We start from the raw sequence: 16,706 nt of genomic DNA, 5'->3' as shown, positions 1-16,706 counted from the left end.
GTCTATTTAAGCTTAATTTATAACAGTATGTTTGCACTGAAGCACCGCAGCAATTTCCTAATGTTGGAAACCCGCTCAACATTTGGCAATAAAACCCTTTCTGATTCTGATTCTGATTCTGGTGTGGCTGTTGACCCTTCCCTTTTTTGTTCCTGTCTGTCATACTATACTACACATAATGTAATAACAAAAATATAAATGAATAAATAAACAGATAAAAGAAACACATGGACAAAAGGAGCCTAGAGAGAATTTGTAGAATTGATCTCGGTGTGCGGTTTGTTGTTGTTGTTGTTTATTTATGTTTCATCCTGACTGACACCCCCATCACCTTATGTTTATTTATGTTATATATATATATATATATATATATATATATATATATATATGTGTGTGTGTGTGTGTGTGTGTGTGTGTGTGTGTGTGTGTGTTATGAAGTAGCCGTGAAATTTCGTACTAAAAGAAAAGGTGGTTTACTGGGTAGTGGAGGCTTAACTTCTTTGTACAAGCTGTCGCTTTAAGTTGTAGTGTCGGACTCCAACCAGTCGGAGGCAGTAGAGCACCACAGATATGTTTAGCTACGGTAAGTCGCAGAGAGAAACGAGCGTGCAAAGCTGCGCTCAGTCCTCCTCCTTATCGTGTACTGCGAGACACGCACTCTGTCCAAGGTGGAAGTAACTTTTGTCCTGTGGAGAAGAGTTTTGAACCGCCTTGGATATACGTCTGGTCGAAAGAGTCACAACAAACGATAACCATGTCGGCCTCATCGGCAAAAGTCAGTAGGAAGGAGAATTCAAATCACGACGGAGCGGACGAGACCTCTGGTAACGTTAAGGAATGGCGCTTATCCTGTACAACGCCATTTTCATTTGTTTATCGTGATTTTGTTATTCTCAGCTCAGTGTGGTGTGTGGTTTGGTCCGCGTGATTGCGGATGAAAAGCTAAATTAATATTTTCCTGCAGATACACGTCAGGGTAGGATGTTGCTGTGGAGCGCTTTTCAGTAACGTAGCATGCTAGGCAGCGTGAGCGGGTGCTAGCTGTTAGCCTAAATTAGCTGCCAGCGTTAGTTGATGAGCGTGTTGGAGGCCAGTGTCTACTTTGCGTTTAGCGGGATGTGTGGTTATTGTTCTCGGTTTGAGAAGTTTGCCCTTGGAGAAGTAGTGATGGAACTGCACGCCCCTGCACATTTCCGTACACGCGTTTGTTGCTGTAGCTTCTTAAATGGCCTCATTGTTAGCAAGTGCAGAAGTCTTTCCCAGAGAGGCCGAGCAGCGATAACGGAAAGGTTAGCTGCTGCGGGGTAACGTTCACGGGAGCCCGTCTATTGAGATCGTGTCTGTGTATATGGTAAACCGGCGCTTCTGTACTTGGTCATTTAAACAGGATTGGAAATGGGGGATTTGGACAGTATATGTGTGGAACACGCGGAGGGATCCTTGGTGGACCGGGTGGTGTGTTGTTATCAGAGGGGAGCAGACAGCGGAGACGTCGCTAAGCCTCGCATTCAAACCAGGCCGCCTTTAGCAGTAACAGGAAGCGCCTAAACTGCAGGAGGCACAGGGTCTGTCTGCCATGGACCATCATCAGTCTCTTCAACATCCAGTCAACATAGCACTTTTAAAATGTTTAAATACGCTGATCATGTTCAGGCTGTATAAAGCCTGGTTTCTTGATTCACTTTTTCGAAATAATTATATACAATGCATTTTATTTATATACTGATATGAGGTGTTAAGCTGGTTCATGTCTCTATGAATTGAAGTTCTGAACCGATCAAAGTTGCAGTTTGGCCAAAGTTGAAACTTCACAAGTCTGTTTCTTTTGTTTCTGTGTATCATCCGGTTTGTACGAGGGAAGCAAAAACAAACAACAAAAAACATCTACTTGTCTAACTATATTTGTCTAAAAGTAAATGGCATTTTATCAGCATATAGTTGATTTAACACGGCAGACTACCAGGCTCTATTTGTAAATATTAGGAATGCAGACATGCTCCCAGTTACCTTCCGTTCAGTTGGTACTTACCCATTGTACGTGCTGTTTCCTGAAGTTCAAAAATAATTTGAAGTGTTCTAAAATATTTTTTTATAATGACGGTCTCTTTGCTTCTAAGAAAAAGTGCGCTGGCTGTCAGCCAAGTTATTATTTAAAAAGAAAAAAGTCATAGTTGTACGTCCCGGGTTGATGAAGATGAATAAAAGCATATCAATATTATTTTCTGTCATGACATATATTGAGATATTCTTATTTTTATTCATGGCAGTTTTTCTGAATGTTACCTAAATTCTTTAGGCCAAAAGGATTCGAGACTAACCTTGTACAATTTTGCTATTTCTAAGTTTATGAAACCAAAATGAAATCAAATGCTGCGGTGTGCACAGTCCAGTGAAAATATCAATATATAATTCTCATTTATGGTGTAACATGTCTATTGTGTGCATTGTTATCTTTGTCTGCATGTCATGTTAATTTCACAAATACTCTTTAACGAATAGGCTGAATGGTGTTATTTTGAACTTTTTTAAAACTCCAAAATCCTTAATTTAAAAAAAACAAACATTTCTTTGTTCTTTCAGAAAAAGAGCAGCAGGAAGCAATTGAGCACATTGATGAAGTACAGAATGAAATTGACAGGTGAGTTTGAATCTTCTGTATCAGTACTGGGGGGGAAAATTTGCAGAAAACTGTTTTATTGATCACATTTTTGTCTTTCTCTCTCCATCAGACTGAATGAACAGGCTAGTGAAGAAATTTTAAAAGTAGAGCAGAAGTACAATAAATTACGCCAGCCATTCTTTCAGAAGCGATCAGAAATCATAGCCAAAATCCCCAACTTCTGGGTCACAACGTTCGTCAACCATCCACAAGGTAATTAAATGAAAATGATTGTTGCTGCTGTGTTTATGGTGACTCTGAACTGTCAAGAGCGTAAGAGTCACCATCGGGAACTAAAAGTTAATCAGTTATGGTAAATTATTATTAAGTGATTTTAAATGTTCACATAAAGAAATGGGATCTAACAGCATAACCTGATCTCTAGTTTCAGCTCTTCTGGGAGAGGAGGACGAGGAAGCACTTCATTACTTGTCAAGGGTGGAGGTCACGGAGTTTGAGGACATAAAGTCTGGATATAGAATAGATTTTGTGAGTTGTCAGGTTCATGTAATATTCATAGATTGTAACTGGCATGCCATATTCTGATTGGAATGTTTTCTTTCCTGAAGTATTTTGACGAGAATCCGTACTTCGAGAACAAAGCCCTCTCCAAAGAGTTTAATGTAAACGAGAGCGGTGACCCGGTTTCCAAATCATCTGAAATCAAATGGAAAGCTGGAAAGGTTGGTTTTTGTTTTTCTCTTTTTTTCCCCGTTAGACTTTTATGTGCTTTGGATTTTTTTTCCTTTATAAATTCAGTTCTGTTTATATGTACTACTGTACAATACGGTTACAATGATTTTCCCCAAGTTGCCCTTTGATTATGTTCGTCAAAAAAATGTCATCTTTTGGCTCATCAGGACCTGACAAAACGTACGGGTCAGACGCCAAACAAAGCTGGGAAGAAAAGGCAGCATGAGGAGCCAGAGAGCTTCTTCACCTGGTTTACTGACCACTCGGATGCAGGGGCTGATGAACTGGGAGAAGTGATCAAGGATGACATTTGGCCAAACCCACTGCAGTACTACCTGGTAAGATTGGTTTCTTCTACACACGCTATTTTTATGCTCGCCGTGTCCCTTGTGTCGGTGTCTGGTGACGATTTTCACGTCACATCCTGTGTCGCCTCGGCCAATTGTATACCTCTCGAGTTTTCTAACTTGGCGCATTGCATCTCAGCTGTCGCAGCTGGGTTGAAGATGCAAGTTTATGACCATATCGTTTTTTACCGCCATTTTAATGAGAATCATGCACAGAAGCTCAGACATACTGACACCAGAGGGAGATGTTATAACGGTTTAAAAACTCGACTTTGTGGAAAGAACTTGACAACACTCGACAAAGTCTTGGCTTCCAGTCTGAGTGGTGTAGTAGGACAGTTTTTGAGTTTTGGACCATCAATGAACAGCCTCCACTCATCTGCATCGTACTCGTAGTTTCGCCTTCAGCACAATGAACAAAGTCATCATCAATTTCAAAGAGTGGAATAAGCTCCTTTTCACAATGCCGATGTAATTCAGATTTAGTTCCAGGAGACTGGAGGGGTTTTTTTTGTTTTGTTTTGTTTCTCACTGAGTCTAGACCCAAGTAACACAGCTGCTTTCGCTGGCAGATCCAGATCTCATTTTGACCCGTTTAACTCTGGCTGAGTGAGTGAGCCAGTAAAAACAGGAGGTGCTTTTTTGTCTGAGTGTGGTTGTTGGTGGCAAGTTAAGGGAACTGATAGATGCTTTAGTTTTGGAATTGTATCCAGAAATATTTAGTAAACAGAAGTAGTAACCAAAGTGAATCTTTGGCTAAAGTAACAATCTGTTCAACCTTTCTCTTATGTTCCCAAGGTCCCAGACATGGAGGATGAGGAAGGCGATGGCGATGATGATGATGAAGAAGAAGAGGGACTGGAAGATATTGATGAAGGGGAGGAAGAAGAGGGTGAAGATGAAGATGAGGACGGTGATGGGGAAGATGGAGAGGTGAGGAAAGGGGTTCAGTGGGTCCTTAGGACTGTTTTTATGAAGTTGCAAAGTATGTCTTTGTCATTCATCAGATTGTAATTTCAGTTTTTTTGTATTGCTGAAAATTGATGTAGTGGTGTCATTTAATAATCTGGCAGTTTCATGGTATTATCAGTATTTCTGAATAAATGGCCTTTGGTGGCTCATTCATCTGTAAAGTGTATCTAAAATTACAAAAATAAAACTAAACAAAACCAGCACAGTCAGTAATTTTATAGTTAACAAAGTTGCATCGTTACAGTGCTATTGTAGCATTGCTGTGGTATCATTGCTTTCTCGGAGCTTTAGTGTTTTAGCATGATATTACTGTTAAAATACTAACTTAATGCTATAATTGCGGTGTCATGGCTGTAGTATTATAGTTCTTATATCCCAATCGGCTGAGTGATATAACTGCACATTTACAGTGTTGGTAATGCAGTATTACAGAGTTACATTAGTATTATATTATTACATTGGTAGAAATTTAGTATTACAGTGATATTGTACTGTTATGGTGGTATTATTGCAGTATAAACATGGCAACAACTGACACATGCATTATTAATAGTATTAGTTAGTATAACATGAGTTGTCACATCGTAGTGTAGTTATTGTAGACCAGTAAGTCTTATGATATAGAGACATTGTGTATTTCAGGCTATTTTAAACTAGTAATTATATTGGTACTATTATATTGGTCTTATTACAGGATTACAGTGATATTATTGTGGCTTTACCTGGTACTGTTCTAGTGTTGCTACCATATTATTGTATTGTTGTTATTGTATTATTCCAGTATTCTGGTGGCATTACTGTAGTATTGTATTTGTTGTCGTAGTATAGGATCGGGTGGTTTATGTGACATTCCTTGTCTTCCGTGTTTGCGGAGTTAATTAAATTATCAGACCTGTAGCAAGTTGATGTAAAAGCTGCTGCTGTAGTTGGAAGCTGCTTGTAATTAGCACACGTGAGTGCTAATAAAACTGCTGTGGTGACATCTTTGAATGATTGTGTTGTAATACTTTTGTTCTTCTTCGTCTTCCAGGATGACGGCGAAGATGATTAAAGGTTTCAGTCAACACCTTTTCTCCATCCTCGCTCCGTGGTCTCTCTTCAACTCAATGGGAGCAAATTTCTTTTTTTTTTTTTCTTTTTTTTTTGGGGTGGGGGGGTGGGGGGGGTCTGTGTGTTGTCACCCTGTCCGTCCTCTTCCTCTGCAGCCACAGCCTGCAGATATTGTCTGAGGACCAGCTCCATACACAGCGGGTCTGCAGAGGGGTGGAGGTGCAGGTGTCAGTGGCTCTCTGGATTTTTCACCTGTCATTATTTCTCTACATCTCCCAAAGACATGCAAAAGAATTAAAAAAAAATTTGTAGCATTCTGCACGTCATTCTATGTAGATTTAAACTCCATACAATAACAATTTGTATGTACAATAAAAACAGTTTCTGTTGAAGTTGTGAGTTCAATAAAAATAAGCTATGGTGCAGTGATAACTTAATCATAGCATCCTTAGCGCATACGTGTGCACGCATATTATATATATAATATGCGTGCACACACGTACATATAACATACACACATATATCAATACACACGTATGTATATATATACATATATGTGTGTGTGTGTGTGTATACATATGTGTATGTGTTTATTATTATATATTCAGTGGTGGGGGTAATGAGGCTTATTAGAAGCTGCATTTCCTTTGTGACTTATTGTATTAATGAACTGATTAAAAGCACCAGCTTGTTCCTTTGAACTGTTGTAAATGTTTTGGGATATCCATGTATCTTGGTAGGCCAGTTAATTGTACACAGTTTAATGGGGGAGGGTATGGTTGGGCAGGGGGACTTTGACACCAACTCTGGACTTCTGTTAAATAAAGTTTCATTGTCTTGTTTTCCAGGCACCCACAACAAAGAGTTGTAATGTACATTTTCTCATATATATATGAGATTACACTAAAACTCAAGAGTTCTAGGTTAGTGTAACACATTCAGATGGGAGACTACGCTGTTCTCTTGAGTCCTCTGGAGTCTGCAGCTTTTCTCCTGTACTGCTAGAGACCTGTTCCCATTAAATTAAGTGTACTAGTTACTTTGTTATAATAAATAAATGTATACATGATGTTTGGAGTAGTTTGATCACATTTAGCCAGTTCAGCTAACATAACCAATCTCACAACATCCCATTTTCTCATGTGCTCACAGGATTAGTGCTATTAGGCCTGTCCAACGACTTTACACCCTACCACTATCTGAGTGCTCTTCTTTTCCAGGAATAGTAATGCTAGAATTGATTTCATGTTCATCTTGAACATCTGTAGCAGGTTAGGTCTACAGCATATGTTACTGTGTTGGTGTACCCCTGTAAAGCCTTTGACTTGATCCCTGATCCTGTTACATAGCACAGGCCTCTGGTCAAACAGCTGACAAAATCTGTTTGGTGTGTGATTCTTTAATGGTGTAAGCACTGTTTAAGGATAAATCATACTGGGAAAAATTATCTGTATTTGGCAAAAGTGAATTGACTTCCAGAAATATTTGTCCAGAAAAGTTAGAATGTCACTTTTATAATTACAACTGGGAGCAGGTTCTGGCTGACTCTAGTGATTAGCTACTTTTAAGAAAGGCAAAGTAAATTATTGGAAGCTACTAGCTCTTCAGTGTGACCTTTACCCTCACTGTTTATGACTTTGCTGCTAGTGGATGTTAAAATAAATTATTTGGGCTGCCTCAGGTTTGAAAACAGTTTTGCACGTGTTTATTTAAATTACATTTTGGTCACTTAAACAAACTACCATTTGTCTGCAATCAAAGAAGTGTATTTAGTGGACCCAGCAGAGTCATCGCATGGCAAAGTCAGGTTTACTTCTTAGTTGTTTGGATCACATATAGTGGATGGCAGTAAGCAGTCATCTCAGCATAAGGTGAAGGAATTTCTAACTACAGTTTATATGCCCTCCCTGTTCTAGTGTGTTTCCCCTAGGTATTTCCTCCCATAGTCCAAAGACATGTTAAGTTAACTGGGGTTTCTTACTTGGCTATAGATATGAAGTAGATTAAAGTGCTGTGGGAGTGTTAGGCCTAAAGGAACATGAATGGTCAGTAAGACTAGAAAAGTTATTTCTAACGGCAAGTACATAGTGTTGCTATTTATATAGAGGCGTGATAAAGAACCAGTAAATGTGGACCTATTGTAATCATTCCCAACTCTGGATTTATTCCTGAACTATTCTTGAAAGCTATTAGAGTAGCTTTGCATGTTTCACAGTTCAGAATAATCCTCATTTATCATATGCTGTGTGCTCCTTCAGTTCATCCTCTTAGCTGAATAAATAACTTCTATTCTGATGGGAGTTATCTCTTCCAGAATGATAAAACCTCTCAGCCACAGGACAAAAGAGATTACTTTATGGTTTGACTAATGGAAATGATGTAAATCATAAATTATGATTCTATGTTGTCATCCTTCGGTCTGTTTTAATAAACAGAAGTTTATTAACTTTTGCATTAGGCTGAATGAGAGTTAGACTTCACCGTAAGACAGAAATGGGCAAAAATGGCCTGCATGCTGAGTTCCAAGACGAAAACCACTGCTGAGCAAAAGGAACATAAAGGGTCTTCCGAGTTTTGCCAGAAAACATCTTGATGATCCTCAAGACTTTTGGGAAAATACTACAAAAGGGCTGCAAGCATAAAAACACAATCTTCACTCACCACTGGCTATATTTGCATCAAGAGATACAACTACAGATGACCGCTTAACAGCCACTGCTCTGAAAATGGTTCAAGCACATACAAGGAGATCATCTTGACAGAATACTTGGCCAAATTCATACATGGAAAGGTTTTGTCTTGCATAGACCCATCACAGAGGTTTGCAAATCATAAAACGCAATAAGTAAATCCCCAAAGGTTGATTCTGTTTATCTGGACGTAGCGTTTTCAGCGGGACAAACGTTTCGTCACTCATCCGAGCTTTTAAAGCTCAAAACACACTGCGCCCAAAATTCGTCCTCACAGCCCATTGTTCATTCAGTGGTGCTAGTTTCAGTCACTGTGCAAATGTACTGCTTATAATAAGGAGGGGGAACCTGGAGTCAGCTGAGACTGAAGAAATCGCTTAGATGACGAAACGTTTCTCCCACTGCAAACGCCATGTCCAAATGAACGAAGTCGACCTTTTGAGATCATTCGGAGTTCGGTGACAGGCTGATAAACTCCTAGTTTTTATTAAAGGGCGGTGTCTTCGTTTTTTAACAACATACAGACGGGTAATCTTTTAGACTATACACCATTGTTTGTATGTATTTTAAAAGAAATGTAATTATCAACCGCCGCAATTAGTGAACACGGGTTTAACGCTGAAGATGTCCGCTGGTTCACGCCTACAAACACGGAAGTGAATGTGGGATTTATTTCTTGCCTCGCGTGATAATCTCAGTAACCACGGTAACGCCAGCTTTATGTAAAATGGCTCCAAAGGCGTCAAACGGCCCTCGGAGTGCTTAGAGTTTATCTGATCAATGTTAAAATATTTGATAATGCCTTTTTATTAGCATGTTCGCAGACGAAGCCCTGGACACGGTGAGTGTCCAGTCACTGTGGAGGAAGTCTCACGAGGCGGCGCAGGAGTCGGTAAGTTTGGGCAGCACCGAGTCTGCCCCCCACAGAACTCTGTTAGCCTGGACAGCGACGTGCTTGCTGTCTACAGTTGCAGAATATTGGTTGGATCCGAAGCTAACTTTAGCTGATGCAACACATGCGTGTTCAGGTGTTCCTGGGTGGACACATTTGCATTCAGAGGAGAATGCATTGCAAGATGACATCATGAAATATGCAGCATCAAGCAAACAGGGACATTTCATGCAGACTGCACCGACTTAACGTTGATAGAAAACACTTCTTCTTGTTCTTGTAACCTGCCATAGATAATGTTGCATTATCTATGGCAGGTTACATCTATTAAACATGACCACGATTTCAAATGATGAGGGCGGATCACTTATAGACGCATTGAGACACAGTGTTTGCTCTCTGTATATCAGTGGCAGAAGATATCACTGTTTCAGTAAGATCAGGCACACAGCTGTGGCCTTGAGTAATGATAAAGCCCCACCTACCTGGGGTTCAGACCTTCTGTTTGCAAGGGACAGCTAATCAAAACATCATTCTTTTTTAAAATTATTTTAATGCCTTTAAGCTCATCCTGTAATTAAACAGGAAAGTCTTAAATTTCTGAGTGTGGCTTTTTTAAATAACAGGTATTTCCCTGGGCAGCAATAGCTGATACGTGTCTGCTAGGCTCTTTTAACTGTATCTGTGCTGTTCATACCTTTTGGAAAACCCAATTCTCCATCCATCTGCTTATGCAGTTCTGGAGCGGACACACCATGGACTTAGCACACAAACATCTGGTTGACAGTGGCCAAAATGCTAGCCTTCAAAATACATTCGAAACCAATGAGTGATTCCACTGTGGCTTTGTCTCTCTTTTATGCATACTGTGGATGAAGCGATGGGCTAAACCAGGGTTTATAAGATACATAAGGATTATGTTGAACTGTGAATCACATAAGGCATCTCACCTTTCTTGCTTCCTTAGTAAAAAGACCATTATTTTTGCTGGGGTTTCAGAAAGGATGTCAGACTCAGATGTTTCGCAGTGCTGAGTCAGAGGTCCAGGTCATTTCCACTACCATTAGCTCTACTCAGACAGAGCTACAGGAGCAGGCCACAGAGCAGCTCATCCAGCAAAACCAAGATGAACCAGAGCCGCCTGGCTTGAAGGACTTCCTACAGCAGGTTGAAGACATGGTCGTCAGAGAGTTAGTGAAAAATGTCAGGAGCCATGCCTTTGACGGGTTTCAGGCAAGCTGGGAAGACCACAGTCAGCGGGTAAGCAGAACACTCGTTTGTATGTCAGAGAGGGTTTGTCATCTGCTGCAGAAGGAATCTAGAATGGTCATATTACTACCTGATGGTCTTTATCATGAAGTGAAAGTGAAACATTGCACTAAAAAGTTACTTTCAGCTGTCCCGTTATTCACAAGGCATCAGCACAGCAGATCGCTGTTTTGATTTGCCTAAAACCTGTTCACATCTCTGTATGACGGTGTTCCATCTTTCAGGTCTTACTCATCCATTCCCTTCAACATCCCGGCGCTAAAGAGAAAGGCCTGCATGTCACTAGTGTTTCGTGGAGTTGTACTGGCTCAGTCATTGCCTGTGCCTATGGTCGGTATGTGTGTCTGATGTTAATGTATACGATACTAACAGTCCACTTATTATTTCCTGATGTTTTTCTCCAGGTCATAAAAAGTGTAAACTGCTGGAAAAGCTCTGCTGTTATCATTGTGGCTCAGATCTGTGTTTGTGGTGGGCAGGATTGACAATGGAGACTGGAGCAATGAGAAGTCATGTGTTTGCACCTGGAACCTGGACCGTCGAGGCCTGCATCACAGTCAGGCGGACCTGGTCATAGATGTTCCTACTGCAGTCACAGCTTTGTGCTGTCATCCCAACCAGCCTTCCCTCATCGCAGGTACAGTGATGCCACCTTCACAGAAATAAATATGCCCTAATAACTCTTTTCCAAAGTATTAAACATAGTATTAAGTGATGGCTTTTTAAGTAATAGTTTAACTACTGCCAGCTTGAAATGTGAGGTGAACTTGATCTTCTTTAATATTCAGAAATTCACGACTCGAAGGGGACATTGTGACCATATTTGAGAATAATCTTTGGTTCAGAGTATTGGTAATATCTGAGCATTGTCTGCTGTCATTGGTGCTCCTTTGTCTTATACTAGGCTCAGCTGTATTGGCCAAAATAAATCTAGCTGTTTTAAATCCTTCAAAGTTAATAAAGCTATCATAAAGCCTCATCCCTATCTTGGTCTGTCTGACCATCTTCATCAGCTGCTACTTGTCTCTTGACTGTTGCTCCTAATCTGGCTGAGAAATCACTGACAGCATGATCGGTGCTGCCTTTCCCAGACTTCACAAAGCTTCTTCTAAGTAGCTATTTTAATAGCTTTAATACTGAATTATTTATTGTGTGTAATGCTGTCGCTGCAGGGGGTCTGTACAGTGGAGAAGTGGTGATTTGGGACACCAGTCGGACTCAAGACTCTGTAGTGGCTCAAACTGGGTTGTCTGCAGACAGCCACAGAGACCCTGTTTACCAGGTAAGAGGAAACAATGCTTTTGGCATTTCTGCTAAACTCTCTTCATCCTGCTGCATGTTGCTTGATCTTACACACTTGAACTTGATCACAGCACTCCAGGATAACCTGAAATAGCATTATTCCAGAGTAAAGTAAATGGTAAATGGACAGGCAGTCTCCCATGCAAATATTAACCAGGCATGACCCTGCTTGGTGGTCTTGCATGAGTGTGAAGGGAGGATTTATGTGTGCAGGTTTCCTGGGTGCCTCTGCAGAAGAAGGGAGAGTTCGGGGTGCTCAGTGCCTGCTCGGGAGGAAGAGTGCTGCTGTGGACGGTTGGTTTTGAGCAAGGCAGTTTTGTCCAGAAAGCCGCCTATGCCGTGCTACAACAGCAGGTTCCCCACAGCAGCAGCCGTTTCAAGGTGAGCTTCAGGCTGAACTCTTCATCTGCAGAAAAACAACACTTTGAAATTCCTGAATGTTATGGTGGTGTGGAGGTGCAACACAATGGAAAAGGTAGGCACAGCATTTTCTGTTTTTGACTGCCAATGTTGGGGGCATTACTCAAAAAATGTCATGTATTACACATTACTTTTCTTAAAAGTAATGCAGCTAAAATTACTTAATTACCTGCTGGAGAAAGCAATTCGTTAAACTAGTCACATTACTTCCTATTTACTTATCACTCATTGCTCATTACTCTTATTACCAGTTAACAATGTAAACCCGAGGCTACAGCCCTACACACCAACACAAATCCCTATCCTAATGAGGATACACATATGATCTTTCTCTTAGTTTTTAGGTATGAACCCAAAAATAACAATTTAGTACAGCATGTTCTACTGTTAGGGCAGCACGGTGGCACGGTGGTTAGCACTGCTGCTGCACAGCAAGAAGGTCCTGAGTTCAATTCCACCATCAGGCCGGGGTCTTTCTGTGTGGAGTTTGCATGTTCTCCCCGTGTTTGCGTGGGTTCTCTCCGGGTACTCCGGCTTCCTCCCACCGTCCAAAGACATGCAGCTTGTGGGGATAGGTTAATTGGATAATCCAAATTGCCACTAGGTGTGAATGTGAGTGCGAATGGTTGTCTGTCCCTGTGTGTTGGCCCTGCGACAGACTGGCGACCTGTCCAGGGTGTACCCCGCCTCTCGCCCTATGACAGCTGGGATAGGCTCCAGCGCCCCCCGCGACCCTGAAAAGAATAAGCGGAAGCGAATGGATGGATGGATGTCCTACTGTTACTGATAAATGTAATGTGATTGTAATTGCACCCAGTACCGGTGACTGGACGGAACCTTGTCACTAAATAGTATTTCCTGTTTGTAGCAGCTAATAAAAGGTTGTTTGGTCTCATTCACAGAAATCTCCACATTTTATACTCCTTCTCTACTTGATCTCAAACTCACCGATGCAGCTGAGAGAATTAACATAAGGGATTATAGTCTTCTCTTTTGTATGGCTATTGTACTGCCACTAGTCATCCTTATTGTGACTGGTTGTATGCTGCCCCTTTTATGTGAACTTGCTCATAGCTAGATTGGGACACCCTGAGTTTACTGTTTGAGTTGATAACCACCTTCATGTATAAGCAAAGACAAAGGGGTACCACTACAAGGCAAGTTCAACACAGTCAGTTTGGCCAGATTTGTAGAAATGAAAGCTGCTCCATCCAAAGTGGGATGGATGGTGTCTCTCTTAACAAGACCAGGTTTTCCCCGTGAGTGTCCCAGTGGGATAAGGGGGACAACTCATCACCCCATCACTGTGGGTGAGGTCACTGAGGCAGTTAAACAAGTCTTTGGCGGCAGGGCCCTTGGGGTGGATGAGGTTAATCCTGAGTTCCTGAAAGCGCTGGATGTTGTAATGATCTGGATATGGAGATCGGGCGGGGGGGGGGGGGGTACTTCTGGATTGGCAGACCCTCTGAGTATTTTGTCTGGCTCATAGCAACGGGCCATTTGATCCTTATACCACTGTTGCAAGAGCTTGGTCCACATTAACAGCAATAAGTTGGACTTGTTCTTAGTGAGTGTTGGACTCCAACAGGGCTACCATTTCTCACAGATTCTGTTCATGATTTTTTGACAAGTGGTGGAAGGCTTCCACTTTGGTGGTCTCAGAATCTTGTCTGCTTTTTGCAGATGATGTTGATTTTTTTGACTTCATCAGGTCGCAGTGGAATGGTTTGCAGCAGGAATCAGAATCAGCACCTCTGATTCTGTGGCCATGGTGCTAAGCCATTAAAGGGTGGAGTGCCCAGGTTAGGGACGAGTTGCTGCCGCAAGTGTCTCGGGGTCTTGCTTACGAGTGAGGGGAAAGATCAACAGACGGATTGGGGTTGCGGCTGCAGTGATGAAGAGGGAGCTGAGTATAAGGGCGAAGCGATCTACGTCCACACCATCACTTCTGGTCATGTACTGTGGGTAGTGACTGAAAGAACGAGCTCGCAGATACAAACAACAGAAATTAGCTTTCTTCAAAGGGTGACAGAGTGAGGAGCTCAGCCATCCAAGAGAGGCTCAAAGTAGAGCAATTACTCCACGTCGAAAGGAGTCAGTTGAGGTGGTTTGAGCATCTAACAAGGATGCCTCCTGGGCACCTCCTGGCTGAGTGTTCTGGGCATGTGCCACCCTGAGGAAGCTCCGGGGCAGACCCAGGACACACTGGAGAGACAGCTGGACAGGGAACGCCTCAGTGACGCTATATAAAAAAAAAATTGAAATGAATGTTAGCAATAACATTGGAAGGAGGGAATATGGTCTATCCCCTGGATCAGTGTGTTGATTCAGGGGATAGACCATCCTACTACTGAGTAAACATTTTAGATCTTCTTTGTTTTTTTTTCATGAGGTACCGAGATGTTTCACATGGTTTGGAAATGTTCAGGCAGTAGCATAGCAAAGACCCCACTGGCTGACTTCCTGTTGTTTATATTAATAATATGGCTTCTATCTAAGAGCGCAATAAAAATGAAGAGAATCAGTGAAAATGTGACCCTGAAAAGAGCCAACTGAGTGGTTTTGGTAGAGTGCTTTATAGAATTGAATAGCTCCTTATTGTCATTGTACATGTACAATGAAATTGTGGGTGCTCTGCACCAACTGAAGAGGAATAAAATATAAATGGTAAGACAGCAGGAATAAATAACAAACAGGAGGAATATATAGAAAAAAAGAGAAAGTCACAGGTTGCAAAGTCTTTGGAATGGACTTGGTCTGAGTGGTCTGAGTGATGAGGGTTATTCAAACCATGGTTCAGACTCTAGTCCCTGGCTGACTTGTCACTGCCCACTTACTTAGACGGTCATAGTTTGAGTAATGCAAAAGTCCAGTTCAGGTCATAATACACATAAATTTTTCCAGACACAGAACATAATTCTTCTTGCAGTCCTCTGCTCACCATGCTTCTGTGTAAAAGACAGATTTTTGTGTTGTCCTCAGGCCCGCAGCAACAGCACTGTAGGTATCACGTCAATGGCTCTGTCCCCATGGGATTCTGACACCTTCCTCGTGGGGTCTGAGGGAGGCCTGCTGCTCAGATGCTCCTTCTCTTCTCAAACACTAGCTGCAACAGCCTTTGAGGGCCAGAATGCAACACTAAGAGCCCCGGCAGTCTTCTCATTTAGGCCCCGCAGCGGCCCTGTCCATTCCATACACTGCTCCCCCTTCCACAGGTAAACTTGCAGAACACACACAATAAATTCATTAAAGAGGAGGGGGTTTACTTTTCACATTTGTCATGAGTGACATCTGTCTCATGGTCTTTACAGGAATCTGTTTGTGAGTGGATCAACTGATGGTCTGGTCCACCTTCACTCGCTGCTGCAGGCCAGCCCACTGCTCTCTCTCAGAGTTTCAGACTCTTACATTTTTCAGGTGCAGTGGTCGCCAACCAGGCCACTGGTTTTTGCTGCAGCCACTGGAAAAGGTAGTACACTGATTTCAAATGTACCTGCGTGTGTGGGGTTACAATGAAGAAATGAAGCCTCTTGGAGAAAGCCAACAGTACATCAGCGTGTAAAACAGATTCTTCATGTGTGTAACTTTCCTAGGTGAGGTGCAGATGTTCGACCTGAGCCACAGGTCACTGAGAGCAGCAGCTACAATTGAGCAGGGAGATGCGGACCAAGCTGCAACTTGTTTGGCCTTCAACTGTCAGAAACCTCACCTCTTGGCGGTTGGAAAAACCGATGGGACAGTCAACATTTGGCAGCTGAGTGCCGATTTGATGGAGCAGAGCCCCAGAGAGATCAGCCAGTTGGAGAAAATAGCCAATCAAGTGGCAGAGTGACACAGATTAGCTAGGACAGAGACTGCACCAGCCTGACTCACTGACAACAACTGTGGTTCCAAGTCTGAAAACAGAAATAAATGCAGAAAAGCGGATTCCAGTTTTAACCAGTAGCGTTTATTAAAGCACACTGCAAATGTTAAGGTGGTGTTACAGCATTGTTGCAAGGTTCTTAAATTTACTGAAAGCACAAGCTAAAATGGCTAAAAACAATCACATTCACTACCATGAGAAGCACAAAGAGTTAGGTCAGAGCGAGATAAATAGAGTACAGAGTTTTGGTATTGGTGAGTATTGCTAGTGCCACGATCATGCAGTTTCAGCTGTGTGTTCATATTGAAGTGTGTGTGGGAAACGCTTCCCGATTGGTCACTGGTGGGGAAAGGATCAGTTGACAAAGAGCGAGCGAGTGAATTCGACAAAGTCGAAAGCTGACGGCAGCTCGCGGCCCTTGCTGTCGAGGTAGGGCTTCATGTGTGACAGACAGTAGTCTGCCTGCTCTTTAGTCAGGTTCTGAAAGAAAGAAGGCAACAATGAGACCACCACTGATAACCTGACACTGACACACTGAGCAGAACAT

At 42.0% G+C, this 16,706-nt stretch overlaps 3 protein-coding genes across 5 annotated transcripts in view; 2 read left to right on the top strand and 1 right to left on the bottom strand.

Moving 5' to 3' along the window:
• Window positions 1–593: 593 nt before the first annotated feature.
• Window positions 594–5,827, top strand: setb (SET nuclear proto-oncogene b). Its single transcript, XM_085280577.1, has 8 exons — window positions 594–824; window positions 2,581–2,638; window positions 2,730–2,872; window positions 3,045–3,148; window positions 3,229–3,342; window positions 3,520–3,690; window positions 4,498–4,632; window positions 5,702–5,827. Exons 1-8 carry the CDS (start codon window positions 755–757, stop codon window positions 5,720–5,722), a joined length of 816 nt encoding a protein of 271 aa, XP_085136703.1. The 5' UTR covers window positions 594–754; the 3' UTR covers window positions 5,723–5,827.
• A 3,055-nt stretch (window positions 5,828–8,882) lies between these two features.
• Window positions 8,883–16,228, top strand: dync2i2 (dynein 2 intermediate chain 2). Its single transcript, XM_085280576.1, has 9 exons — window positions 8,883–9,303; window positions 10,303–10,563; window positions 10,797–10,906; window positions 11,052–11,209; window positions 11,745–11,854; window positions 12,088–12,255; window positions 15,277–15,509; window positions 15,606–15,763; window positions 15,888–16,228. The coding sequence occupies exons 1-9, from the start codon at window positions 9,226–9,228 to the stop codon at window positions 16,124–16,126; spliced, it is 1,515 nt and encodes a 504-aa protein (XP_085136702.1). The 5' UTR covers window positions 8,883–9,225; the 3' UTR covers window positions 16,127–16,228.
• Window positions 16,222–16,706, bottom strand: part of sptan1 (spectrin alpha, non-erythrocytic 1) — a 37,766-nt gene continuing 37,281 nt past the window's right edge. For all 3 annotated transcript variants that reach the window (XM_085280570.1, XM_085280571.1, XM_085280572.1), the window contains one exon: window positions 16,222–16,639. In XM_085280570.1, the coding sequence (XP_085136696.1) occupies window positions 16,514–16,639 (126 nt within the window). In that variant the 3' untranslated portion in view covers window positions 16,222–16,513. The remainder of the gene's footprint in view (window positions 16,640–16,706) is intronic.

Source organism: Mchenga conophoros, linkage group LG7, assembly GCF_057382185.1.
Source record: "Mchenga conophoros isolate Kocher_MC1m ecotype Shallow Benthic linkage group LG7, M_conophoros_male_GT1.1, whole genome shotgun sequence".
NCBI lineage: Eukaryota > Metazoa > Chordata > Actinopteri > Cichliformes > Cichlidae > Mchenga > Mchenga conophoros.
Note: the sequence above shows the minus strand (reverse complement) of the source record. Positions and strands in the feature narration are given on the sequence as shown.